This window comes from Carlito syrichta, unplaced genomic scaffold (assembly GCF_000164805.1).
Source record: "Carlito syrichta isolate Samal-C Ts95f unplaced genomic scaffold, Tarsius_syrichta-2.0.1 Scaffold311525, whole genome shotgun sequence".
NCBI classification, from domain to species: domain Eukaryota; kingdom Metazoa; phylum Chordata; class Mammalia; order Primates; family Tarsiidae; genus Carlito; species Carlito syrichta.
This window is the reverse complement of record NW_007255621.1, coordinates 69,552-91,943: the sequence shown is the minus strand read 5'-3', so window position 1 is coordinate 91,943 and position 22,392 is coordinate 69,552. Positions and strand designations below refer to the sequence as shown.

Below are 22,392 nucleotides of genomic sequence, written 5' to 3'. Positions count from 1 at the left end.
ATCTCATTTAACTGTAATTACTCTATAAGGGTTCCATCTCCAAAAGTAGTCTTATTGAGAATTAGGGCTTTAGCATATGAATATCCTGGGGTGGTGGTGGGGGGGGGGACACAAGCATTCACTTCTTAACAACCACATTAGCAAACCCAGTCAAAGGCACACTTATCTCCCCAAAATGTTAGCAAGACCTGCAGCTGACTGCCATTGGTCTAATTTAGACCAGGATCTTTTTTATGGGCCAATCACTTTGACGACCGGGGCTAGAGCCCTGTAACCACCCCCAAAGCCTGGGATGGATCAGTCCTACCTTAACTAAAGAGGAAGTCCCTTGTCCCAAAGGGAGATTATGCCTCAACAAAGAAAAGGAGCAGGATGAGGTCAAGCAGTAAATACCTAAACCACAAAGCAAGCGCTGCAGTCAGGAACCTGCATCACAGGTTTAGGTGAGGCAGAGACCGCCTGTGTGATCAAAGGCTCATCAAAGCTATCTATGTCCCTTGCATCCCCCGAAGACAAGGGGACACATAGACATGAAAGTGCTCAAGAACCAGAATTCACAGAACTTGGGGACTAGAAGTGAACTTTGTGATCACCTGAACTCCTCACTTGATAAATTTTAAAAAACTGGTCTGTAAAGGTAGATGGAAAACAATTTGATATGAGAATCAAAATGGATTCCACATCGCTAGACCTAGGAAAGATATCCATTTGCTAGCGTTCATAATTTTAAGCATATGACTTCATTTCTCTTGACTTCATTTTTATTTATGATTAAATCACCAATAAAAATAATAATCTTGACTGGACGTGGTGGCTCACATCTGTAATCCTAGCACTTCGGGAGGTTGAGGTGGGAGGGTTGCTTAAGCCCAGGAGTTAGAGAGCAGCCTGGGCAACATAGCAAAACCTCGTCTCTATACAAATCAAAAAATTAGCCAGGCATGGTGGCATGTGCCTGTAGTCTCAGCTACTAAGGATGCTGAGGTGGAAGAATCACCTGAGCCCAGGAGATCAAGGCTGCCATGAACTGTCAACATCATCATCATTATTATCATCCCATAGGACTGTTCTCAATGTTAAATGGGAAAAGACAGTAGATTTTCCAATGTAGAGATCAGAAGTGCCACATTCATATAACTCAGATGTGCCATAAGGTGTGAAGTGACTGACCTTGGGACATAAGCAACCTTCTCTGGAGTGTGGCATCTCCAGGGAGAGGAGGGAACTGAGTAGGAAACCCTCTCCTTACTATGGTTGGAATGTTTAAGTCCCCTCCAAAATTAACAGTGAAACTTAATCCCCAATGCAACAGTATTAAGCGGTGGCCCTTAGGAAGTGATTAGTGCCTTATAATAAGGGCTCAAGGCCAGGCATGGTGGCTCCAACCTGTAATCCCAGCACTTTGGAAGGCCGAGGCGAAGAGGGTTGCCTGAGTCTAGGGGTTCAAGACCAGCATGGGTAACGGTGAGACCTCGTCTCTACAATAACATTAAAAAAAATTAGTCGGGTGTGGTAGCACAAGTCTGTAGTTCCAGCTACTTGGAAGGCTAAGGCAGAAGGATCACCTGAGCCCAGTAGGTCGAAGCTGTGGTGGTCGTAAGTAGAGCGCTGTCGCACTCCAGTCTGGGCAAGAAAAAAAGGGCTCAAGGGGCCAAGTTTGTTCCTTCTTGGCTTTCTGCCAAGTGAGTACACAGCATTCAAGGTATCCTCTTGGAAGCAGAAACCAAGCCCTTCACCAGACCATTAAACTTGCCTTGTTTTCTGTGAGAAATCAATTTCTGATCTTTATAAGTTATTCAGTCTCAGGTATTTTGTTATAGCAGCACGAACAGACTAAAACTCTTTTCTTGCACAAGGTCTTATCAGTGCAAAGTGTATGGTCTCTGGAGTCAGGCAGGTCACCATTTGAACCCTGACTACATCATATTGAGACCTTGGGTCTCTGAAAATCTGTTTCCTCTTCTGTGAAACAGGGATGACCATTGCTACTTAAGGTGGGATGTTGTCAGACGAAATATGTATGTAAAACACCTAAAACCTAGTGGGAATTCGATTCATCTAGGTTTTCCTCTCCTCCTTTCTTTCATTTTTGTGGTCAGTTGTGTGGTCCTGCAATAATTCAGCCCCAAATTGTCTCCCAGGCAGAAGTTTGTTTTGGTTCCTTGAAATTGGCTGTCACTAAATTCCTCTGCCTGAGTCCACGTTAGACTGAGGAAAACTGGAAACTTTTTCTAAATATGTGCTAAAAAGAAAACCAGAGCGCTTCCTCTGTCTGTTCCTGAGGCCATGACCCTGGCTTTCTTCCATCCTCGAATAAGGGAAAATATTCAAGACAGATGTTAATAACCGCTTGGGCCACACGGGGGAGCTCCTGGCAGGACAACGAGGTTTTGCGGCAGGACAACAAGGTTTTGAGGCAGCCTGTCCAGCGGGAACACCTGTCCCGAGACCGCCGGTTCTCTGGTTCCCCCAGAGTTGCTTTTAATAAAACTAAAATCAAAATAAGGAAAAAAATATGGTTTTAAAAATAAAAAAATAAGGTCGGGTGCGGCGGCTCACGCCTGTAATCCCAACACTTTGGGAGACAAAGGCGGGAGGATTGCCTGAGCCCAGAAGTTCGAGTTCAGTCTGGAAAACAGCAAGACCTTGTCTCTACAAAAAATATTAAATACAAAAAAAGAGCTGGGCGTGGTAGTGGTGGCGGCCTGTAATGCCAGCTACTTTGGAGGCTATGGTGGGAGGATTGCCTGAGCCCAAGAATTTGAGGGTGTAGTGAGCCATGATCATGTCACAGTAGGCTTGGGTGACAGAATGAGACCCCAACTCAAAAAAGTAATAATGAATAAAAAATAAATCAAAACAAAGACATATTTTCAAGTCATGTGCTTTTCTTCAAACACTCCTTCCCCATTGTGAAATCTGAGAAATGTTAAACAGAAGACAAAGGAATGAAGTAAGGCTGGATTGCGGTTACATTAACCTGAGAGTGGGCAAGGAAAGATGGGAGGGAAGAGGAAAAGTAGGGAATGAAGGAGAAGGGAACATAGGTTGGTTCCTTTTACTGGTGTGACCCTGAGTTGGGAGTAACCCTGTTTAAGCAGAAATCCCTATTCCATTTAGGACATGAGATTATGGCCCAAAAAAGGACCTCTCGTAAGACAGGGGATTTTTTTTTTTTAAGACAGGGGATTTTAATAATAAATAAAAATTTGCATTTGCTTCCATTTGTGTACTTTTCTGCACAAAGTTTTCTCAAGACAGAGGACATCTGCAGGACTGAATTGTTCAATAATCCCCAAAGAACAAAAGCCACCAAAAAGCATTTAAAGGGCAGTTAAGATAACAGCCAGGTACCTGAACTTGGACAAGCAGCTGGCTAATTCCTCAAGCAAATACTTGTCTAGCTAACTAAATATTAGCTCCCTTTCTCCCTTGCCTTAAGCAGGTAGGGTCCCCAGGAGGCTCTTGGGCCAAGTTGTTTCCACAGAAGCCCCCGGTAGGGTTCACAGGAGTCCCATGCATTGCTAGTGGGCCTCACTAACCAGAAATTATTCACTGAATCAAGAACACATTCATAAATGACCCTCCTCTTCAAATAATGGTGACTTAATCATTAACATGAAGGAAATAAAATAAATTAATAAATTGAAATAGAGGTGGTTGTGAGTTACGTTTCAAGAATTCAAGCATATATGAAATATTTTATGACTTGCAAATCATCTTAGTGTGTATTTATTATATCTCAAGCACTCAACCAAACCACCCATTTCAAAAATCTCTGATCCCAGTAAGGCCCCAAGCCCACAACCCCTTTTATCTATTTCCCCGCAATCAGCAGCCTTCCCCTTTATTTCTTTTTCTTTTGTTTTCTCTTTTCTTTTTTTTTATTTTTGAGTTGGGGTCACACTCTATTACCCAAGCTAGAGTACGGTGGTACAATCGAGGCTCACCACAGCCTCAAACTCCTGGGCCTAAGCGATCCTCCTGAATCAGCCTCCCAAGTAGCTGGGACTACAGGTGTACACCACCTAGCCCAGCTAATTTTTTTATTTTTCTGTAGACACAAGGTCTTGCTATGTTGCCTAGACTGGTCTCAAACACCTCCACTAAAGCGATCCTCCTGCCTCAAGCTCTCAAACGGCTGGGATTACAGGTGTAAGCCACTGCGCCTGGCCTGGCAGCCTTCCCCCTCCTATAATTTTTTTCATTCATTCCTTCATTAAGAAATCTTGTAGAGAAGACTTCTAGCTGTTCACAACTAAAATAAGCCACTAGAGACAGGAAAGTGATTTGCTTAATAAATCTATTAGGAAATCAAAGGAATAACAATGGGATGGCCCAACAGGTCAGGTAGGAGAGCTGCAGAAGGAGTTTGGCAATGAGATGTCAGAGAAGTTTCACAGAGAAGGTGACTTTCGAGCTGTCATAAAGAAAGAGTGGGATTTTGGCAGATGAGAAAAGTCATGAGTAATCGTGCAGAGTGCGCCAAATCACAAAGTATATGGAAAAGCATAGCTTCTGGAGTCACACAGCCCTCTTGTCAAGATAAAGCATGAATGGCAGATGCTCAGTTGGCTTTTTCACAACAATAAAACAGATGTATTTAATTTTAAAATATTGTAACACTACCCCCACTTAGTTCTAAAAATGTACTGATACTGTAGTAGTAGAGTACTACTAGTACTAGAGTACAACGGTGTCTATTCTAGTATCTACTCTGCTGCTACAGTATCAACAAAGTAGAAGCAAGTAGGAGAGGGAGCAGAATTGGGGAGAGGAAGGATGTAGAACCGTCCATCCGTCTCTGATCAGTCAAGATTAAGTGGGAAACAAATTCAATTACATCATCCATAGGGGTCATAAGATAAAACAAACCAGCTCTTTGGTTCGGTGGTTCACTTATTCATTTACTCAAACATTAAACACGATTAAGTGTCAACAATGTTGCAGACTCTGTCCAAGGTCACTACCCCCAGGGAACTCCCAGATTGGTATAGACCACAGAACAAAACCAGGTGACTCAAGTGTGTTACAAGTAACACCAGCATGGTGAGGCCATGAGAGGGCCAAGCGGGTGAGCACAAAGAGGAAGAGAGAAAGGACCCTAACACAGCTCCGTGGCATCAGAGAAAACTGCCTAGAGAAGGTAATTCTGAACTGTTTCTTGAGGAATGTTGCATTTTTCTCTAACTTGATCTTGAGGTCTTACCCTGGGAGTGGCTGTAAATCCGAGTCCTGCCCTGATGGCACTCCAGGGAAGGTTGTCAGGAGTGTTGACAGTGCACCTTTCATGGGGTACTTCATTATTCTGGCGGGTGACCTAGTGCCTACGTATCTGACTCATGACCAGGTCCCTCTCAGGGAATAAGGAACTTATTTATACTGGCAAGCACTTGTATGGTTCTTGTCTGACGTGTGTTCAGTTTATTTTTACCAAAATAGCCACTCTCCAGGAGAGCTTTGACTGGGAGGAGAGTTAGGTTCAGGTGTGTAGGTCAAGTGAGACAAAACACATGAAATAACAAAAGTAGTGCCTTACAGATCAGAAGATGAGAGAGAGAGGGGAAAAAATGAACCTGTGGGACTTAAGCCTTTCTTGGGGTCCAGGGCCTTGCCTAAGCTGTTTCTCATGGGGGGTTCTAATTGGCGAGTTCTGAGTGAAGAGGCACATATTCTTTACACTCTATGACTGAGAGATGTTCGATGCAGCACATCTACATAGACTGCATGAGGTGTGAGGGTCAAGACAGTGATTCGGGTCGATTGTATCTTCATGTCCCATAGAGAGGTGGTCACCAGGAGGCAGCTATATAATGCAGATATCTGGACTACGTGTAGGAACTGGAAGGAGGTACAGAATTGGAAACTCTGTTCAGGGTTACTGAGTCCTGCTTCTGGCATGAAAAAGCTTAACTTATATTCAGCACGGATGCTGAGAGAACACACAATTATAAGAATTTACTACAAGGAGGAAGGTCAAGAACAGACTGCCAGAGAGAATGGCATGTTCAACTGCCTGGAAGCAAAAGAGAGCACTGTGCAGATGGTTAGCCTGACTAGAGTACAGAATTCCAGGCACGGGTGACTAATGGCTGAAAATGAACCTAGAAAGAGGCATGAAGGACTCAGAAGATGCTGAAGACCTTGGAGCACATCCAGGCAAAATGGGTGACCAAGGAGTGGTTTTAAGCAAAGGAGTGATAAACCTGTCTTTTGAAAACTTTATCCTGGCTTTAATGTGGAGGCAGGTCAGACTAGGTCAGTCTAGGTCGGACAAACTAGGGAAGGCAAGAAGACAAATTAGAAAATTTTTGCAATAATGTGAGAGAAAATGCTGGGGGTGCCAAAAATGTACATACATTTTAAGAGATGTTTGCCATAATCAGAAGTGTCTGAATACTGACAGTAACCACTTTGAGCACCTCTTGTAATTGCAGAAATCAAATGTAACTTGTAGTCATCTTATTGAGTATTATAATTTTAATACAGTGTTTTCCTTTCTTAAAATGTGTATATATTTTTCGACACCCTCTGTATAATTGATCTCGGCCAGTCAACAAAGTCTCAGTCTGAGTTAGAGAATTACAGAGAAGAAGGATCTGGATTCAGTCTGAGTGGTCGTAGCTTGGGTTTGTTGAAAAACTAGTGAAGAAACTAGTAAAGGAAGCATAGTATTAAAATGGGAGATGAAGCTCTGAATTTATCACAGATGCACCCACCACGTTCAGGCGAGGTGGAGAGGAGGCCTCAGGAGGAGGCAGCCCAGACACATTGTCCAAATCAGCCCTAAGGGTCCACCTCCGCCCTGTGAGGGAATTTCTCCTTGACTATACACTTCTAGACTCTGTTTCTTTGGGTCACATTAGGCTTAGAGCAGGCCTGAAATGGTCAGTCCCAATGTTGGAAGCCTGAACTGATTATCATGACTAAAGGATTGGAGAAAGGTAGATGTAAAATATTTAAGAGAAAAATGTCAATAGGATAGGGTGATGTATTGCACCTGGGCAGAGAGCAAAAGGGCAGAGTCCGCAAGGTGCCTGGATTGGTTGAATGCTGTCCTCCGACCTCTAATTCAGAAGAGATGGGGAAGAGAGAGCTCACAGCAGTGAACACTGATGTTGTGTTGGCCAAGTTACTTATTTTGACTTATTGAAATCTCACAATCCCCTTCTGAAGTGGACAGCAGTATCCTCATCCTAAAGTTGAGGAGTAAGGCTTAGAGGGCCGAGCAGGGATGTCTGTGACCATAAGGAGCTTGAGGAACCTGAGCAGACTCTGGAGGGCCACGTTAACATGTCTCTTGTCTTTCACAGGTGGGACCCTCCAGAATTTTTGTGCTCAATTTCTCTGAAAAAAGCATCATCTCCTGTAGTAAGCAGAAAATAATATTCCATTCACTGAACTAAGCTGCTGACTTTTTTCCTCATCACGTTTTTAGAAGTTCAAGAGATAGCTCTTGTTTATCAGCTATTCCAGCACAACAAGTTCATCCAACAGCTCTCGGTGCAACCTGAGCTTACCATGCAGCTTTCTGCCAACGAGCTAATTTTATGCCAAGGTTTTGGAAATAGAAGAATTACTTTGATGTTCTGGGATAGTTCAATTTGAGGATTCAAGCGTGACTCTTCCTTTAGCTACACACTATGTTTGCAAGATAGTGGAAGCTTCTGGAAACCAGGGGGCAGTCTTACAGATTTATATCTATGTATTTTCTAAGATAATGAGAAAATAACATGTTATATGTGATTTAAGTCATTTATAATAAGGAGAGAATTAAAACATAGAGCATTGCTTCTCTGCATTGGTTTCTTCACCTGAGAAAACTAATGGAAGTGGTAAATCCAAGAATGTGTCTTTTCCAGGAAACAGAAACAAATCAAGAAATGAGAAAAAAGGAATATATTAGATATATAAAATTTGAAATTATAAAGCCATGCTATACCTAATTGCTAAAAAAAAGTGTCAATGCATAGGAATTAAGTTAGAGATAGATTATTAAGGCTGACACATCGAGAAATTAAAATCCTAAGTAAATAAATAACCATGGAATGAACTAAACATAAGCACTGCCCTCCAAAAAGATTCTGATCTCCATGCTTTCATTGGTAAGTTATTTCATTGGTTCAATAACTAATTGCCATGTTGGGCCTGAGATCCTACAACTTAACTTTAAACCATATTCTAAATAGTTTCTTTTATTCTCCTCCAGACTCCCCGCTGCACACACACACCTTTCCTCAAACCTGCTTGACTTCCTGTGTTGTCAGTTTCAGCATACACCCAGCTAGAAACTTTGTCATCTTGATCTCATCCCTCTTCCCTCCTCCTGTCCACCACATCACATCTTACTGTCTTTTTTATTCTTCCTCAATATGAATCTAAACTCTCCTTTCCACTCTTCCTGCTACTTACTTACTTCAAGCCCTCATCATTTCTCACTTGAAGTATAAATGTTGAAATGACCTCCCAGTCTGGTACTGATACCACAGTGACACCCCCCCCAGTTCCCTCTCACATTTGTTGGGACTAATGAATGTCTTCCCAACAGGAAGTTAATCCTGCACTATGCTTCTTAAAGCTTCTGTTGGGTTGCCATTGCCTGGGCATGCCAGGGTGACAGGGTGAGCTGCTGAGAATTAAAGGGAACATAATAGGGAAAATAAGCCAGGTTGTTTTTGACAACATTAGCAACAGCAAGCTCTATTTTGGTGAGAAAAGATCCTGCCATTGCATTTTGAAACAAGTATTGCATTTCTAGATACAAGCATCATAGGAAAAACAGACACTTTTTAAAATGATGTACAGCCTACTTAGCTGGGCTTTTTTGCACTTTCCCATGGGCCATGAGGACCCGTTGTAAGGGAAAGGGGAAGGGAAAGGTGAGTGCTTACTCCAAGACTGAGGACAGGCTGCCCCCTGGTCTGAGAGGGAATTCTGGCAGTATTCTAAGGAAAAGGCCTAAACGGTTCTGCAAATGGAGTTGCTACAGACAGGGGAGACAAGAATCCTCCATTCACCCTCTGCACACAGACTCTGAGATGTAGCCGGCTGTGTGACAGCTGGGCTGAGGAGAAGGAAGGGGAGGGGGGGATTGAATATCCAGCATTTAGCTGCAAAGCTTTGGAACCTAGCCTGGGTCAGGCCTGCAAAGCTGATCACCTTTGAAAAAACTGCTGGAACCTGGGCAAGAATTAGCCAGCACCTGAAGCAGCAACCAGCAACAGTGGACTGAAGATCCAAGGCTATTTTCTAAATTCCTGGGCTATATAAACCTGATTCCCAAAGGCAAATCCAAGGGCAAAGGTATGATTCCTGACAAATAATAAGGTTGTACTTGATGCCAACTCTGTGGATGTGGGCTGAGCTAGACTTAATTTGATTTAAAATAATATAGAAATGTGGTGGCTTTTCCTGCATCCATGTATCATGGACCAGTTTCGTGTTATAAAAGGTCATTCATAATCTGACCCCCAAGCCACCTTCAAAACTTTTTCCCCAGCCACTCATCTCCTGGCACTTTATATTCATAAGACATTGGCAATTCCTTGTCTTCAGAAGTGCTGCCTTCTTCTTCTAGGATGGTCTCTTCCTACCCAACTTCCACCTGTCTGCACAGCAATCCTGCACCAGTAACATTCTGGGAGAAATGTCCTTGTACACCTCAGCTGCTGTCTGTTTCCCACAACACTCTTCTCAATTTGAGTATTTGGCAGGTTGTATTATTCTTTGTCTGTGTGTCTATCTACTTTTCTTTCCAAATATACATTGGATAAATGACAACGAAAAAGTAGCAAATTAGCCAATTCATTCAGTAAAGCAAACATGACCTTTTAACCAAATGATAGAGCAATCTTGTTTACGATAGTGAACAGTGTAAACGCTTACTACATACCAAGTACTGTTCCAAACGCTTCAGTAAATTCATATTTATTCCTCAAAATGACCAGTGAGATAGCTACTGTGTTACTGTTATTTTAAGATATGGACACTGAGGCAAAGAAAAGTTCACTTGTCAGTGACAGCACCAGGATTGGAATCTGGGCAGTTTGGTTCCATAGCCTGTGACTTTCGTCTTAAATACCAGGAATGGATTCAGTTATTTTTTTTAAGGGTAGCCTGGCTAAACCCAAGAAGGGCATCTTAGTCTTGATAAAGAGACTTTTACCCTTCTAACAAAGTGTTGATAAAAGATTTAGTCATTTCTATAACATGCAAGTGGAATAGAGCAAAGAAAAGTACTCTCCTCACCGTTCTCCCTCACCTCTCCCACAACTTAACAAGAATAAACTTCCCAACCCCTATAATCTTAATCAGCCCTTAAGGTGGGTTTATGTCCTGGCTACTACAACAAAGGATGCCTGAGGAGCACCTTTTATTCTCTGGAGAGCTGTCCCTTCCACATTTGGTGTGCTCAGGTGGACACAGTACCCTATCCTCCTGACAAGGTGAGTTGTCCTCGGGTGGTCATGTGTCTCAAGTTTTCTAGAAATCTCTAACCTGTGGGAAGGGCCACAGGACAGCTGCCCACAAGCTTCTGGTACTGACTTTCCTAAATTTCTCGAGACGCCTTCCTGTGGTGAACTGAGGTCTGAAGGAATTCTCTCTGCTCTAGTTGTTAGTTGTACCACTGATGTTGTTTACAGTTGCCAGAGCATGACAATAATACAAGCAGACTTCTAGTCAGTTTTACTGTTTAAAAAAAATCTCTACAATGAAGCCCCTTACTACCTGCAGCTAGAGTGGACGGCTCCCATTTTACTGACGTTGGTAGGATACTGCTCTTGACCTTCCTGAAGCCCAGTGGTTCAATTCTCCTTTTAAACCTGTAAATTCTTCCACTTCCAGTGAATGCTGCCCCTTTCACTCATCCATACTGAAGCTATTTCATAGACATGTGGATATTGGAAATAAAAGGCTGTGTAGAGCAGCAAGGATCCCCTTACGTCACTCGGGGAAGGTAGTCATCTTTTTAGGTGGGGGAGTGAAAAGCTGATGAGACTGTTAGGCTTTCATCTTGCAGCTCAGACCATACACCCACTGAGCCTCGAGCTTCAGGGGGCTTGGAAGAAAAACCTCAGATGTCAGGTGCTTGTTAAGAAAAAAAAAACTCAACTCTTGAAATAGGATAAGATGAGTGGTGTGTCCTCTCAAGCTGTCATGTTTAACAGGTTCACCTGAAGATTATGTATCTAGGGCAGTAGTTCTCAAACTTCCTGGTCTCAAAACCCTTTGTGTATGTAAGTTAGATCTATCAATATACCATATTAGATATCAAAACAGAAATTTTAAAAAAATTTATTGCCATTAAAAGCAATAATAAATTCATTACAAGTAAATACAAATAATATGCTTAAGGAATAATAACTATATTTTTCCAAATCTATTAGTAGGAAGAGAGGCGTTGTTCTCCATGTTTTCAAATCTCTTCAGTGTTGGGCTTAGGAGAAGACAGCTGGATTTTCATATTGTTTCACAGGGTCCATAAGCCATTGCAGCAGATGCCATCACATGTCATCTACCCTGTGGAAGACATCACTCCACAACTGGGAGAGGAGAAAGCAACTAATAAAATTTTATTATGAAAATAGTTTTGATTTTGCAGAACCCTAAAAAGGGTCTTGGGAACCCTCATATCAGCCTTTAGGAACCACTGATCTAGTGGGATGTGCCAGTGTTTGATTTTACTATTTATATTAAGGGCTTAGACTCTAGGGAAGTTACACATTTTGCTGCAGATCTTATCAATTAGAGACATAAATACTGTCTGTCCAGTAAAAAAGATAACTCTAAGATTAAAATCTGTCTTTAACTCAGTGAACATTTCAAGATGTCCTGGTGGATGACATAAATCCATCTCCTCTAATTTTCCTTTGAATCAGTTTTGCCATCTTACTGGTTCTCTACCCAATAAGTTGAACATAATCTTTGACTTATTTACTCTATTGTATTCTCATGTTAATTTTTGGAAATACTGTTAGACATGCTGTTGGCTATTTCTGGAGGATTCAGCAAATTTTCTGAAAGAAAACGCTAAACTTCTAGCTAGGCTGGCCCTTGTGAAAGTAGAAAGGGTACAATAGGTAGTTTTGCTTAAAGAAGCTCTCTCTTCTGTAGCTAGCAAACATACCTGGATGTGATTAAACAATCAAAGCCCTCTCAGTATTTCAAAATCCCAACTTTCAGTTTTGTTCCAAATGAATGAAGAGTAGATTCCAAATCCATGGACAGGATTGGGACCAGGGAGGAGCCTGAGAACTGGAGACTCCTAACCATCTCCTCCTGAACACCTTCTGCTCTGCATACCCTTCTGGGCAAAAGTAATCCAGTGTTGCAACATATGTGAAATGCATTGAATTACACACATTCTGTTAAAGAATGGTAGTGGTGGTAACAAGATGAAAATGACAATAGCAGTTAAAATACTCCAGCGATTCCCTTTGTCCTGAAGGAGAAAAATGATGAGGGAGTTGATCCTGCTCTTCCTGTCAGTGATGCTGGATTCCTCATTATAGGGTCCTAGCATTTATAAATATATTATTTGAGCAACGTGCTCCTAGCTGTAAGTCAATACTTCAGTTGATACACAACTTAAGAAATAATGAAAGGAAAAGCTAACTGTGCTAGACTCAAGGAACAACTGTATGGTTAGGGGGTGACAAGTGAATTTCAAGTACAATGTTGACTTTAGAATGAAACTTTGCTAAACTGCAATTCCACAGGAGGAATTACAACCATCACAAAGTATGAGACTGGGATGAGCTTGGGCAGGAAAGAGAATCTCTGTTGCATCACTGCAGCCAGTAAATAATTAGAGAATAGTCTGTGTTGCTGCTAAGAGAAAGAAAAATACAAGAGCAGAGTTCAGACCAAGGAACTGCCAAGGTTGCTGGAGCCCTACAATATTCAAGGTCAGATGAGCTAGCAGCTGGCTAGTCAAGTGTGTCACAAGAAAAAATTCCAGCCTGGGAACAAGATTCTGAGACTTCTGTGGAAGCCCTAGAAAGGGAATTCTTACATGCAGCCATGAAAGACAACGGGTGAGAGAATGACCAGAGAGCAGAATCTGAGTAAGCAGCGACTGACCATGGAACTCACTTTAAGTCCAGGACTTCCTTTTCTCCCCTTTTCCAGATGAGTGTTCTCACAATGACTCTCTTGTTTTCTCTTTACAAGATTTATATGTAAGTTGGGGCCATCTAGTTGAGTGGTTAAAAGTACAGGTTTCAGTCATACTCCCTGAATTTGGATCTGGGCTTTTTTTCACTGTGGCCTGGATTCACTCCTATGTTCCCATCTGAGAAATGGGGATTACAGAATCTACTTCATAGTTGTGAAGACTAAATGAGACAAAACATGCCAAGTATCTGGTACATGAAGTCAATCACTATAAAGTGTACTGGGGTAAAAATACCATTCGGCCATTTCTAGGTTGCTGAATCATGAGGAACTACAGATGACTTAGGTTTTCTCCAATTTTCAGTTAAATGTGGGACAGTATTATTATTTAGGGCAATCCCACCCCTCCTTTTCTTCTTCTGTTTTCCCCAGCCTTCTTTTCTTATTTTCAATAATAAGACTCTCTTTTTTATGGAGAACCCATTGTATGTCAAGTGAGCATAAGATTCATGCCTAATTAATGGCATGGCTGAATCAGGGGACCACACTTTCCAAACTTAGCCCACTGAGGCCCTTATCTAATTTTTTCTGCCAAAGTTTATTGGGATATAATACCACCTTTTTAAAAAAAAAAATGCAATTGTTGCTGTTACTGAGACTGAATATGGCTTTTTCAGAAGTCACAGAGCACACTATGTGGTGACAGTATACTTAAAGTATCAAGTCAAACCTAGAAAGGTAAACTAGAGAGAAGGAAAGATAGAGACAGAGTCCCAAAGGACACTGTTCTGAGTCCTTGCTTATACTAATTTGAGTCCCTGAACTCAGTTGTCCTCCTGGATGTCTTTTTTTCTGTTTGTCAGCCTGGGTTCTATTACTGCCACTGAGAAAAAACTATTATAAAAAGGAAACATTGAGGAATTTGGAAAGGAGGTAGTCCTTTGAATTCACAGTTGGTGTAACAGGAAATAGCAATAAGTGTAATACCATGAAAGACGAAAACAAAAGTAACCACAAAGAAGGGAGGGTAATATTGAGAAGCAGCATATGTGAAAAAGAATTTCACTTAGAACAGAGATTATATAGTAGGAGTAAGTATGTTTTAACAAGGCCTATAGTTAACTCTGATGTACACTGAAGTTTGAGAGTCATTGCTCTAGTCAGTGTTTCAATACATAATACACCTGTGCTTCCTTACCATCAATTTTCTGAAAAAAACCCAAGTGTGAAATTTTATGTTTAGTGCTAAACTCACAGGTGCATGGACAATAAACAAAAGATTATCTTTACTGATGGGAAAAACATTGAAAAATAGACTACTGCCAGATGTAGCTTACAGCTCTGAGATTGGTATCATGTAGACAATAGAAGAAGCTAGTTTTATCAACAGATTTTAAAATTCAGAACAAAACAAAACAAAACAGGGACTTCCATTCTTCACAATTCACTATTTCCTAAAAGGAAATACGACTGTAAGACTTTTAGCAATAAAAAGGCAATTCTTTTGCAGTCCAGGAGCCTCTTCTTGAAGCGTAGTTTTCATCCCACTGCAACCAGCTGCCTCCTTGCCAAATTTTCCTTGCCGTCTTCTAAATTTCTTAATTAGTAATACTTCTTTGGAAGTCAAAGGAAAGTTTTCATGGCTTGAGGGAAAATGTTGTAAACTTAAAATAACCTGTGGCTTACTGATTTTCAGATAAATGCCTATAGAGTGCTCCTGTTCCAATTTTGACTACCTCTTTTAAAAATGTCATAACTAGAGTTCAATTTATTTAAAATGTAAAGGAGCAAGTGTAACTGTATCGTATGTATTGGTTACATGCCTTTATGTGTACCTTATGTAAATAAAAATATGAACACTTCTGAATTTTAAAATTGTCATTTTTGTCATATCTGTTATTAGACATATGAGAGCGGGATATAAAATTATCCTATAAACTGCTTTTCTTTCTTTTGCCGAAGTTAACTCTTCCAGTATACAATCTCCACAATTCTTCCTCTCAAAGGCTTTAGCAGTATTCTAGTGAAATTCTAAAAAGTACTGACAAGATTTTTACAGTGACAAAACATCTGTGACAAACTTCCACAATCCTGTTTGGTGGATCAAAACAGTAAGCTTACTTCCATTTGTAGCTGTGAGTCATTGGTATTCTGATCCTAGAATAGTGGAATAAAGAATACATGTGGATAATACACTATCATTTTGGGATATGAGTTCCTGATCTGTGTGAGAACAGCAACCACAAGTAAGACTGTACAAGAGGAAGTAACAAATTTAGAGGCATTCACCTTTTTCCCTAAAACAACAGTTTCAAACTTATACTGCATCTAACACAAAATTCTGTGGTAGAATCAAAGGGAAAAAATGGGCTGAAGTTCTTAATGTTATCATTTAAAAGACTATGTGAAATGCCTATCACATACGTAAAAAGGGTCTATGACCATTGCCACCATATTCTATAAACAGCAATGAGTTTGGATCCTTAGGTATTTGAGTACTCTATTTAAAAAGTATGTCAAATTGTTTTCACCTACCAACACATTGAATATATTTACTATCTGACCTAGCTAACTAAATAGTAGTTTCTACCGAGTATATCCTAGGATTTATAACATCTTTACCCAAAAAGCTAAACATTAAACTAGCGTCTATTTCCTCTAACCTTGCAAACATCCTGTTGGTACATAAAGAGAGAAGTATATCATATGCATTTATCTTTTCTTTCTGGTGAGAATGAACAACAAAAACCTACTGGCTCAAAGATGAATTACATTCCTGTTTTGAAAACTATTGAATGGTGTGATATTAGAAAATGTCATAGAAATTGGGCTGAATAGTAGCTTATTTGAAAATAAGGAAGAAGCAAGATCATACAGTGGACATTTACATTTGGCTTCAGACCTATGAAGCAGCCTATAGCCACTCTATATTACTAACTGTAATATGCATTATCTAAGCACACAATTGCTAGGCAGATGGGGTAAGTAATTTGAAAATGACCAATCTATCCCAGCTGGTTACCTTATAGATCAGGCAGCAGTTAATGCATAATGGAGAAATCCCTAGAGATGAAAGACCTGGGCTCTAGGCCAACATCCTTTGTTGATTTACCACATGACCTTGGGAAACTCCCTACACCGTGCCAAGCTGCTTTCTCAAGAGAAAAAGAGATAAATAACTGTCCTGCATAAATAATATACCTACTGTAATGTTCAAGTGAAAAAGTGAACATCTTTGTAAAACTGTAAATCAGCTTAGCCAGAAATCTTTGCAAGGAAAGAGTCGGATTACATTCAGGAACTATGAATCCCTTTTAAATCTTCTAGTTTCCTCATTCATAAATGACAGATTTGGACCAAAGATAAAGCAGAATTTAAAAAGCCAAGTCATTTTATAAAAAAAATAATAATGAGCTGCGTCTTAGTCACACCATCATTATCAATACTGATTATTCCACAGGCTTAGGGATAGTGCACAATTTCAAGTAATGAATAATAAGGTAAAAGTCATCTTTTTAAAAACTCAGACACAAATGAAACAATAGTTATCTAATGAAATTAAATCACAAAGTTGGCATCGATTTCTAAAACAGATAAAATATAAGAGTAGACATTAAATAGTTTTAATGAATCCACTTCCTTTATTGCAGTAACCTCTGTACAAAGCAGCAACTGCAATACTCAAGGTTAAAACATTAGAAAAGCATTTGTGTGACAATTATAGTACAGTATTATCAAAATATTACATTTTCAAACTTAGTAGATAATCATCCACCAGAGCTCAAATCTTTAAATTATTTCCATAGTCTTAAAAAATGCAACGTCAGAAAGCATATAAAAAGAATGTAAAAGGAAACCTAAAATACAAATGAAATAATGTAACAAATAAATATTTGATTTCAGTAATTATTAATAATCAGCTTAACACCACCATTCTCTCCAAATCCACTGAATTCTTACCTATAGGAATAATAAACTGTCAAATGCCACTGCATAATTATTTACTTCCAAGTTATCACCAATGATTAAAACTAAAAAAATTTGGCATTAAATAATCAAAATTCTGCATAAATAAAGTAGAATAGCTTCAACACTAGCTAGTATTTCTAAGAATTACTTGTTGAAATTTAGTAGAGCACTAACAGCCTTGAAAATTCTAACTTGGTGTCTAGTGTTAAGTGAAAATAATGCATTTTTTTAAAATGAAAAGCTTCTTACATTATTTCACAGACAATATTACCCTCCCCACATTATGCATATTTAGATATATTTTATGTACTTTATACACACATATATGATGCATGACATTTGGTTCCTGTAGTACAGATCACAACGATGTTTTCCTAAATGGGAAAAACTTAAAAAAAAAAATTAAGTGTACCTGTGCACATTTCAAGATAGCAGCACTCAGTCCATGCCCTATTATCCACTTTTAAAGTCCACACATAATATTGTTTACTGAATAATAAAATATTTCTACTGTCTTTCCCCCAAACACTGCAAACCTGCAATAAATGGAACAATGCTGTGAGTTATACTGTGGAAAAATCTTTTTAGAGAATCAGTTACTTCATTTCTTAATATTCTGAATTCAAAATTATTATCAGATCTCTAATTTATATTAGTTTAGTTCATATTCAAGCAGCAAAAATACTGTACACAATTGAAAATAATAATTTTATAGATTTCTATCAAGATTCATGAAAACCTGCAAAAATTCTCCACCACTGAAGCCTACACCAATGAACCCACTTAACAGTACTTGAGATAAAAACTTTTCCATTTTCTAACTGGATGACAATTGTGTGAAGTTGCAGCATGCCTTTCAGATGATACCTTAGTTCTCCATGAAACCTACCTACATCTGTCAATTTGACTTTAAACTTAGGTTTACTAAAACAAACAAAATTAATTCAATGGATCTTGATCACTTTAAAATGAAAAACACTAGCAACACAAATTTCATTATATATACACATGTGCATCTGCATGTGTATATACATATATACATATACATACATATGTATATGTATACATACACACACACACACACAAATATGTAGACATAAATCCCTTGAAATGTTTTTAGGAAATCCTTCCTCGAATAAAAAATGAAAAACTTCACATTAATAGTTGTATATAAAGCTTTTAGTAACAGTACATATGTACTGTCAAATTGTACTAGTAGACTAGGATGTCAAAACAGACATTTCAAAAGCACAAACTGGCAGTTTTCTTAACACAAAAGTTTTAAAGTATTAAGAATGGATTAAATTTAAATGTTCAGAACAATCTGTTCAAACCTGAGTGTATTAAGACTAAGTGTACTTGACAATTTAATGAATTAAGCCTAAAAACATTTCACTAAGAAACCAGTGGTCCATTTAACCATTTGATGAAACATTATTTTAATGATATATAAAGGATGGTACAGTATAGTGAAATTCCATGTAGTGTTTATTGAAATATTCCAGTAAATGACATTGTTTTGTCTAAATTTCCTCCAGAAAAATCTGTTAGCATTTCTTAAAAGTCCCTCATATTCGAGGGAAATTCTAAATTAGGACAGATCTCTCTTCAAATAAACACAAATGATCTTGAGGATTTTTGATTAAAGAATGACATGATTTTTCAGCATGGTATATGGAAGTATTGGATACATTTTTAACCTTCCCTAAGGTTTACAGAACAAATAATAAAGATAGTAACAATAGCCAATTAAAGGGGTTAAAAAAGGTTTTCGGGGGCTTTTTTCCCTAGCTATACATTTACATATACTCATATAAACCTAACCTTGGGGTCACTTTTTGGCTACCATTTTTTCCCCATATTTTTCATTAACCTGCCCTAATTCTCACCTTTCATATCTAATAGATACTTTTACAAAAAATAGAAAACAGTACTCAACACTAACTGGTCAATGGAAGAAGAAACACAGTGTCCATTTTGTTTTAAGGTGGAAAGGACTAGAAATAAAAATAACGGCTGAAGGCAAAGTTTGACATTCTATAAATTTATAAAAGAGGATATATGGGTGAAATTTGGTTAATTTCAGAAGGCACCTCAAGGCTAAAGGCTTTTTGTACTCCTTTCATCAATCAAAAAATAACACACATTTATTGCTATTCAAGTAGCAAAGGAAAACTTTACGCTCACAAACTTCAGTCCAACAGGAAAGAATCACTATTCATTAAGATTGAGATATGGAATAGCTAAAACTGAAGTCTCCATACACACATCAATGGAGCAACTTTCCTGTGTGCTTTCAAATAAATGAAACAGTGAAAGAAAAGTCACCATTTGCCATTGTGATGTTAATATGTCATTGAAGATTTCAGTTACTTCACTAGGCACTGAAGTACCATTCTGAAGGGCTGTCCACTGTGTAGAACATTTAAGAATAGAAGGTAAGGACACTCTGATGATTTCCACGAACTAGGAGGATTGGTGGTAGGTCCTTAGATAGAGCTTCTAACCACGCCATGTAGAGAGCACTAGATACAGCACCTTTTCGTGCAACTGGGAGACTCCTGATACCAAAAAGAGAAAAAGGAATGAATAATGCCTTTAAGTTGAGAAGAATACAGTTTAACAAAAATTATAAAGTCACAATAATGTAACTAGAAAGTACCATAATTATAGAAATCTTCTGAGTGCATGGAATTTGCGTATGGAATTGCAACTACAGTCATGTGTTGTTTAATGATAAAGATACGTTCCAAGAAATGTGTCATTAGGTGATTTTGTCACTGTGCAAACATCAGAGAAGTACTTACAAAGACTTTGAAGGTTCAGCCTACTACACACATAAACTATATGGTATAGCCCATTGCTCCTAGACTACAAACCTGTATAGCATGTTACCATGCTAAATGCTACAGGCAACTGTAACACAATGGCATCACAGAAAACATACAGTAAAAGATGGTATCTATCTATTTATCTATTTATTTATTTTAGAGGCAGGGTCTCGTTATGTTGCCCAGGCTGCACCCAAACTCCTGGGCTGAAGGGATCCTCTCATCTCAGCCATCTGAGCAGCTGGGATTATAGGTATGAATCACAACACCTGACTTCAAATAATCTTATGATATCACCATTGTATATGTGGTTCATTGCTGAACATAAAGATGCATGACTGTACTATGTTCTCATTTCACCATTCTCATATTTTCCAGTTTCAAAAGATTTTTAAAAGCTGTTCATAAAAATAGCAAATAAATAGTTCTATAAAATATAGTACATTTGATATCTAGCACTAAATCTCAGATTTACAGTTCTTCAATAAGAATAGAGTTCTTTAAGGGGAAAGGAATGTTTCTACCAGAATTTAGAGAATGAAAGCTGTTTATCTGATAAATCAAAGTGTGATTTTCTCTTATCTTTTTGAGTTTTAACTTCTGTTTATAGATGGTGGTAGTAGCAACCAGTCCTATCTAGAGTGAAGTTTCTCTCTTAATTTCTCTATTTTACTGTCTTACAATACAGATATTTGATCTTCATCAGCAAAATGTGAAACTTTCTAGTATATTAAATATTTGTTGTTAAACGAACAATCCTGTGGCATTACTTTTTTCATATTTAACATGGATTTTCTTAGGCCTGAGTTTTCCTTACCTATTTAAGGACACAGACTCCAGAACTGAGAAAATTTGGGTTCAAGTGATATCTAGCAGGCCTAGGTATTAGTAAGGGAAGTGCCAAAGTAGGCATTTAGCATATACATTTAACTCAAAGATAATGTATCCATATATAATAAAGTTTGTATGGGAAACCTAGGTGTGGGGATTCAGGTAGGAATCACTATTCAAATTTATCTCTCCAATAACTTTCGAGGGTTATTTTCATGAGGAAGCTGTCCAGAGTCCAAATTTTAATGTGGGATCCTTCTACCCCATATGTTTACAAAGCTAAGGATTTTTGAAAAGTGAGAAGAAGGAAATAGAAAAGTTTCAACTTAACCTATGATGACAAAGAATTATTTAGATTCAGATAAGCTTAAGGTTAGGGTTTTTTTTTTTTTTTTTGGTCTTTCCTCTTAAATGATTGCTTTTTACAGGGAGGGACCCCCAAACAACTGGAATTATCTTTTGGAGGGTGAGCCCCCTCTGTAGTAACAGCCTTCTCCAGTTTGGTAAGTGTTCTGGAAATCCACTGACATCAGAGAACCAGCTAGCATTGTTATAAGAGGCTGTGTTTGACTTCAGTGAAATATTTTGGGTAGATGTTTTCAACATGTTTGCTCATTTCATGATGGGTGGTTTACATGAACAACCTGACCACATTACCCTGAGCATTCAGCAGTTTTTGACCAAAAACAGTATGACCCCCATGCCCCACCCTCCCTCTTCATCCAATCTTGTTCCAAGTCACTTTATTTTTTTGTTTCTCCAGATGAAAAAGTTCTCAAAGGGATAAGTTTTGCCGATGTGGAAAACGTGAAACAAAAAAATGAGAAGCACCAAAGAGCATCAAAATTGATGAGTAAAAAAACTATTTTGAGCAGTGGAAAGTGTCTCAGTAGATGTATTACATCAAATGGAGAGTACTGTGAAGTGTCTGAAGTTTAAACATGTAAAAATAAAAACACAATTTTTTATAAATAAATTCCAGTTTTGAGGGGTGTTTTCCCTCATATGCTTAAAGCAAAGTATATTAAAAAATGTTTGCTTTTTCCTTCTTAAAACCACTAAGTCACCATTCTGGGTGCCATATAAATATGTACTTGGAAATTAATTCAAAGTACATTATCATAAAATTAATAGCAAAAAAAACCTTAATACAGATATTACTTACATGACAATAATATTAGCTGTGCTTGAATGTTCCTTCAATAATTCATTTAACCTGATCTGCCGGTACGTCTGAAAATACAGGACAAAGTCATTCCTAGACTATCTGAAATGACTCTGGCATGGTTAATAAAACTGTAAGTAGACAAAAAGAAACCACATGAATTTAAAATATCTGTTCCCTATTTTTTAAAAAAATTGATGTTTTCCACTATCCACAAATAAATCCAACTTAATAGTAGATTTAATTTACACAACTGGTTTCTCCCATATTAAATTGCAGGTCTTGGTATTTATGTCTTAAATTTTTCTCTTTGCTTTTTTGAGTCAGGTTCTCACTCTGTCACCTAGGCTGGAGTGCAGTAGCACAATCATAGCTCATTTCAGCCTCGACCTCCTGGGCTTAAGTGATCTTCCCAAATCAGTCACACAAGTATCTGGGACTACAGGCATGTGCCACCATGCCCAATTAATTTTCTTTTAT

At 38.6% G+C, this 22,392-nt stretch overlaps 1 protein-coding gene across 1 annotated transcript in view; it reads right to left on the bottom strand.

Moving 5' to 3' along the window:
• Nucleotides 1-16,734: 16,734 nt before the first annotated feature.
• SLC12A2 (solute carrier family 12 member 2) overlaps nt 16,735-22,392 on the bottom strand; it is a 51,980-nt gene continuing 46,322 nt past the window's right edge. The window contains exons 21-22 of the mRNA XM_008068797.2: nt 21,913-21,980; nt 16,735-19,646 (exon numbers count right to left, since the gene is read on the bottom strand). Coding sequence (XP_008066988.1) covers nt 19,511-19,646; nt 21,913-21,980 — 204 coding nt within the window. The 3' untranslated portion in view covers nt 16,735-19,510. The remainder of the gene's footprint in view (nt 19,647-21,912; nt 21,981-22,392) is intronic.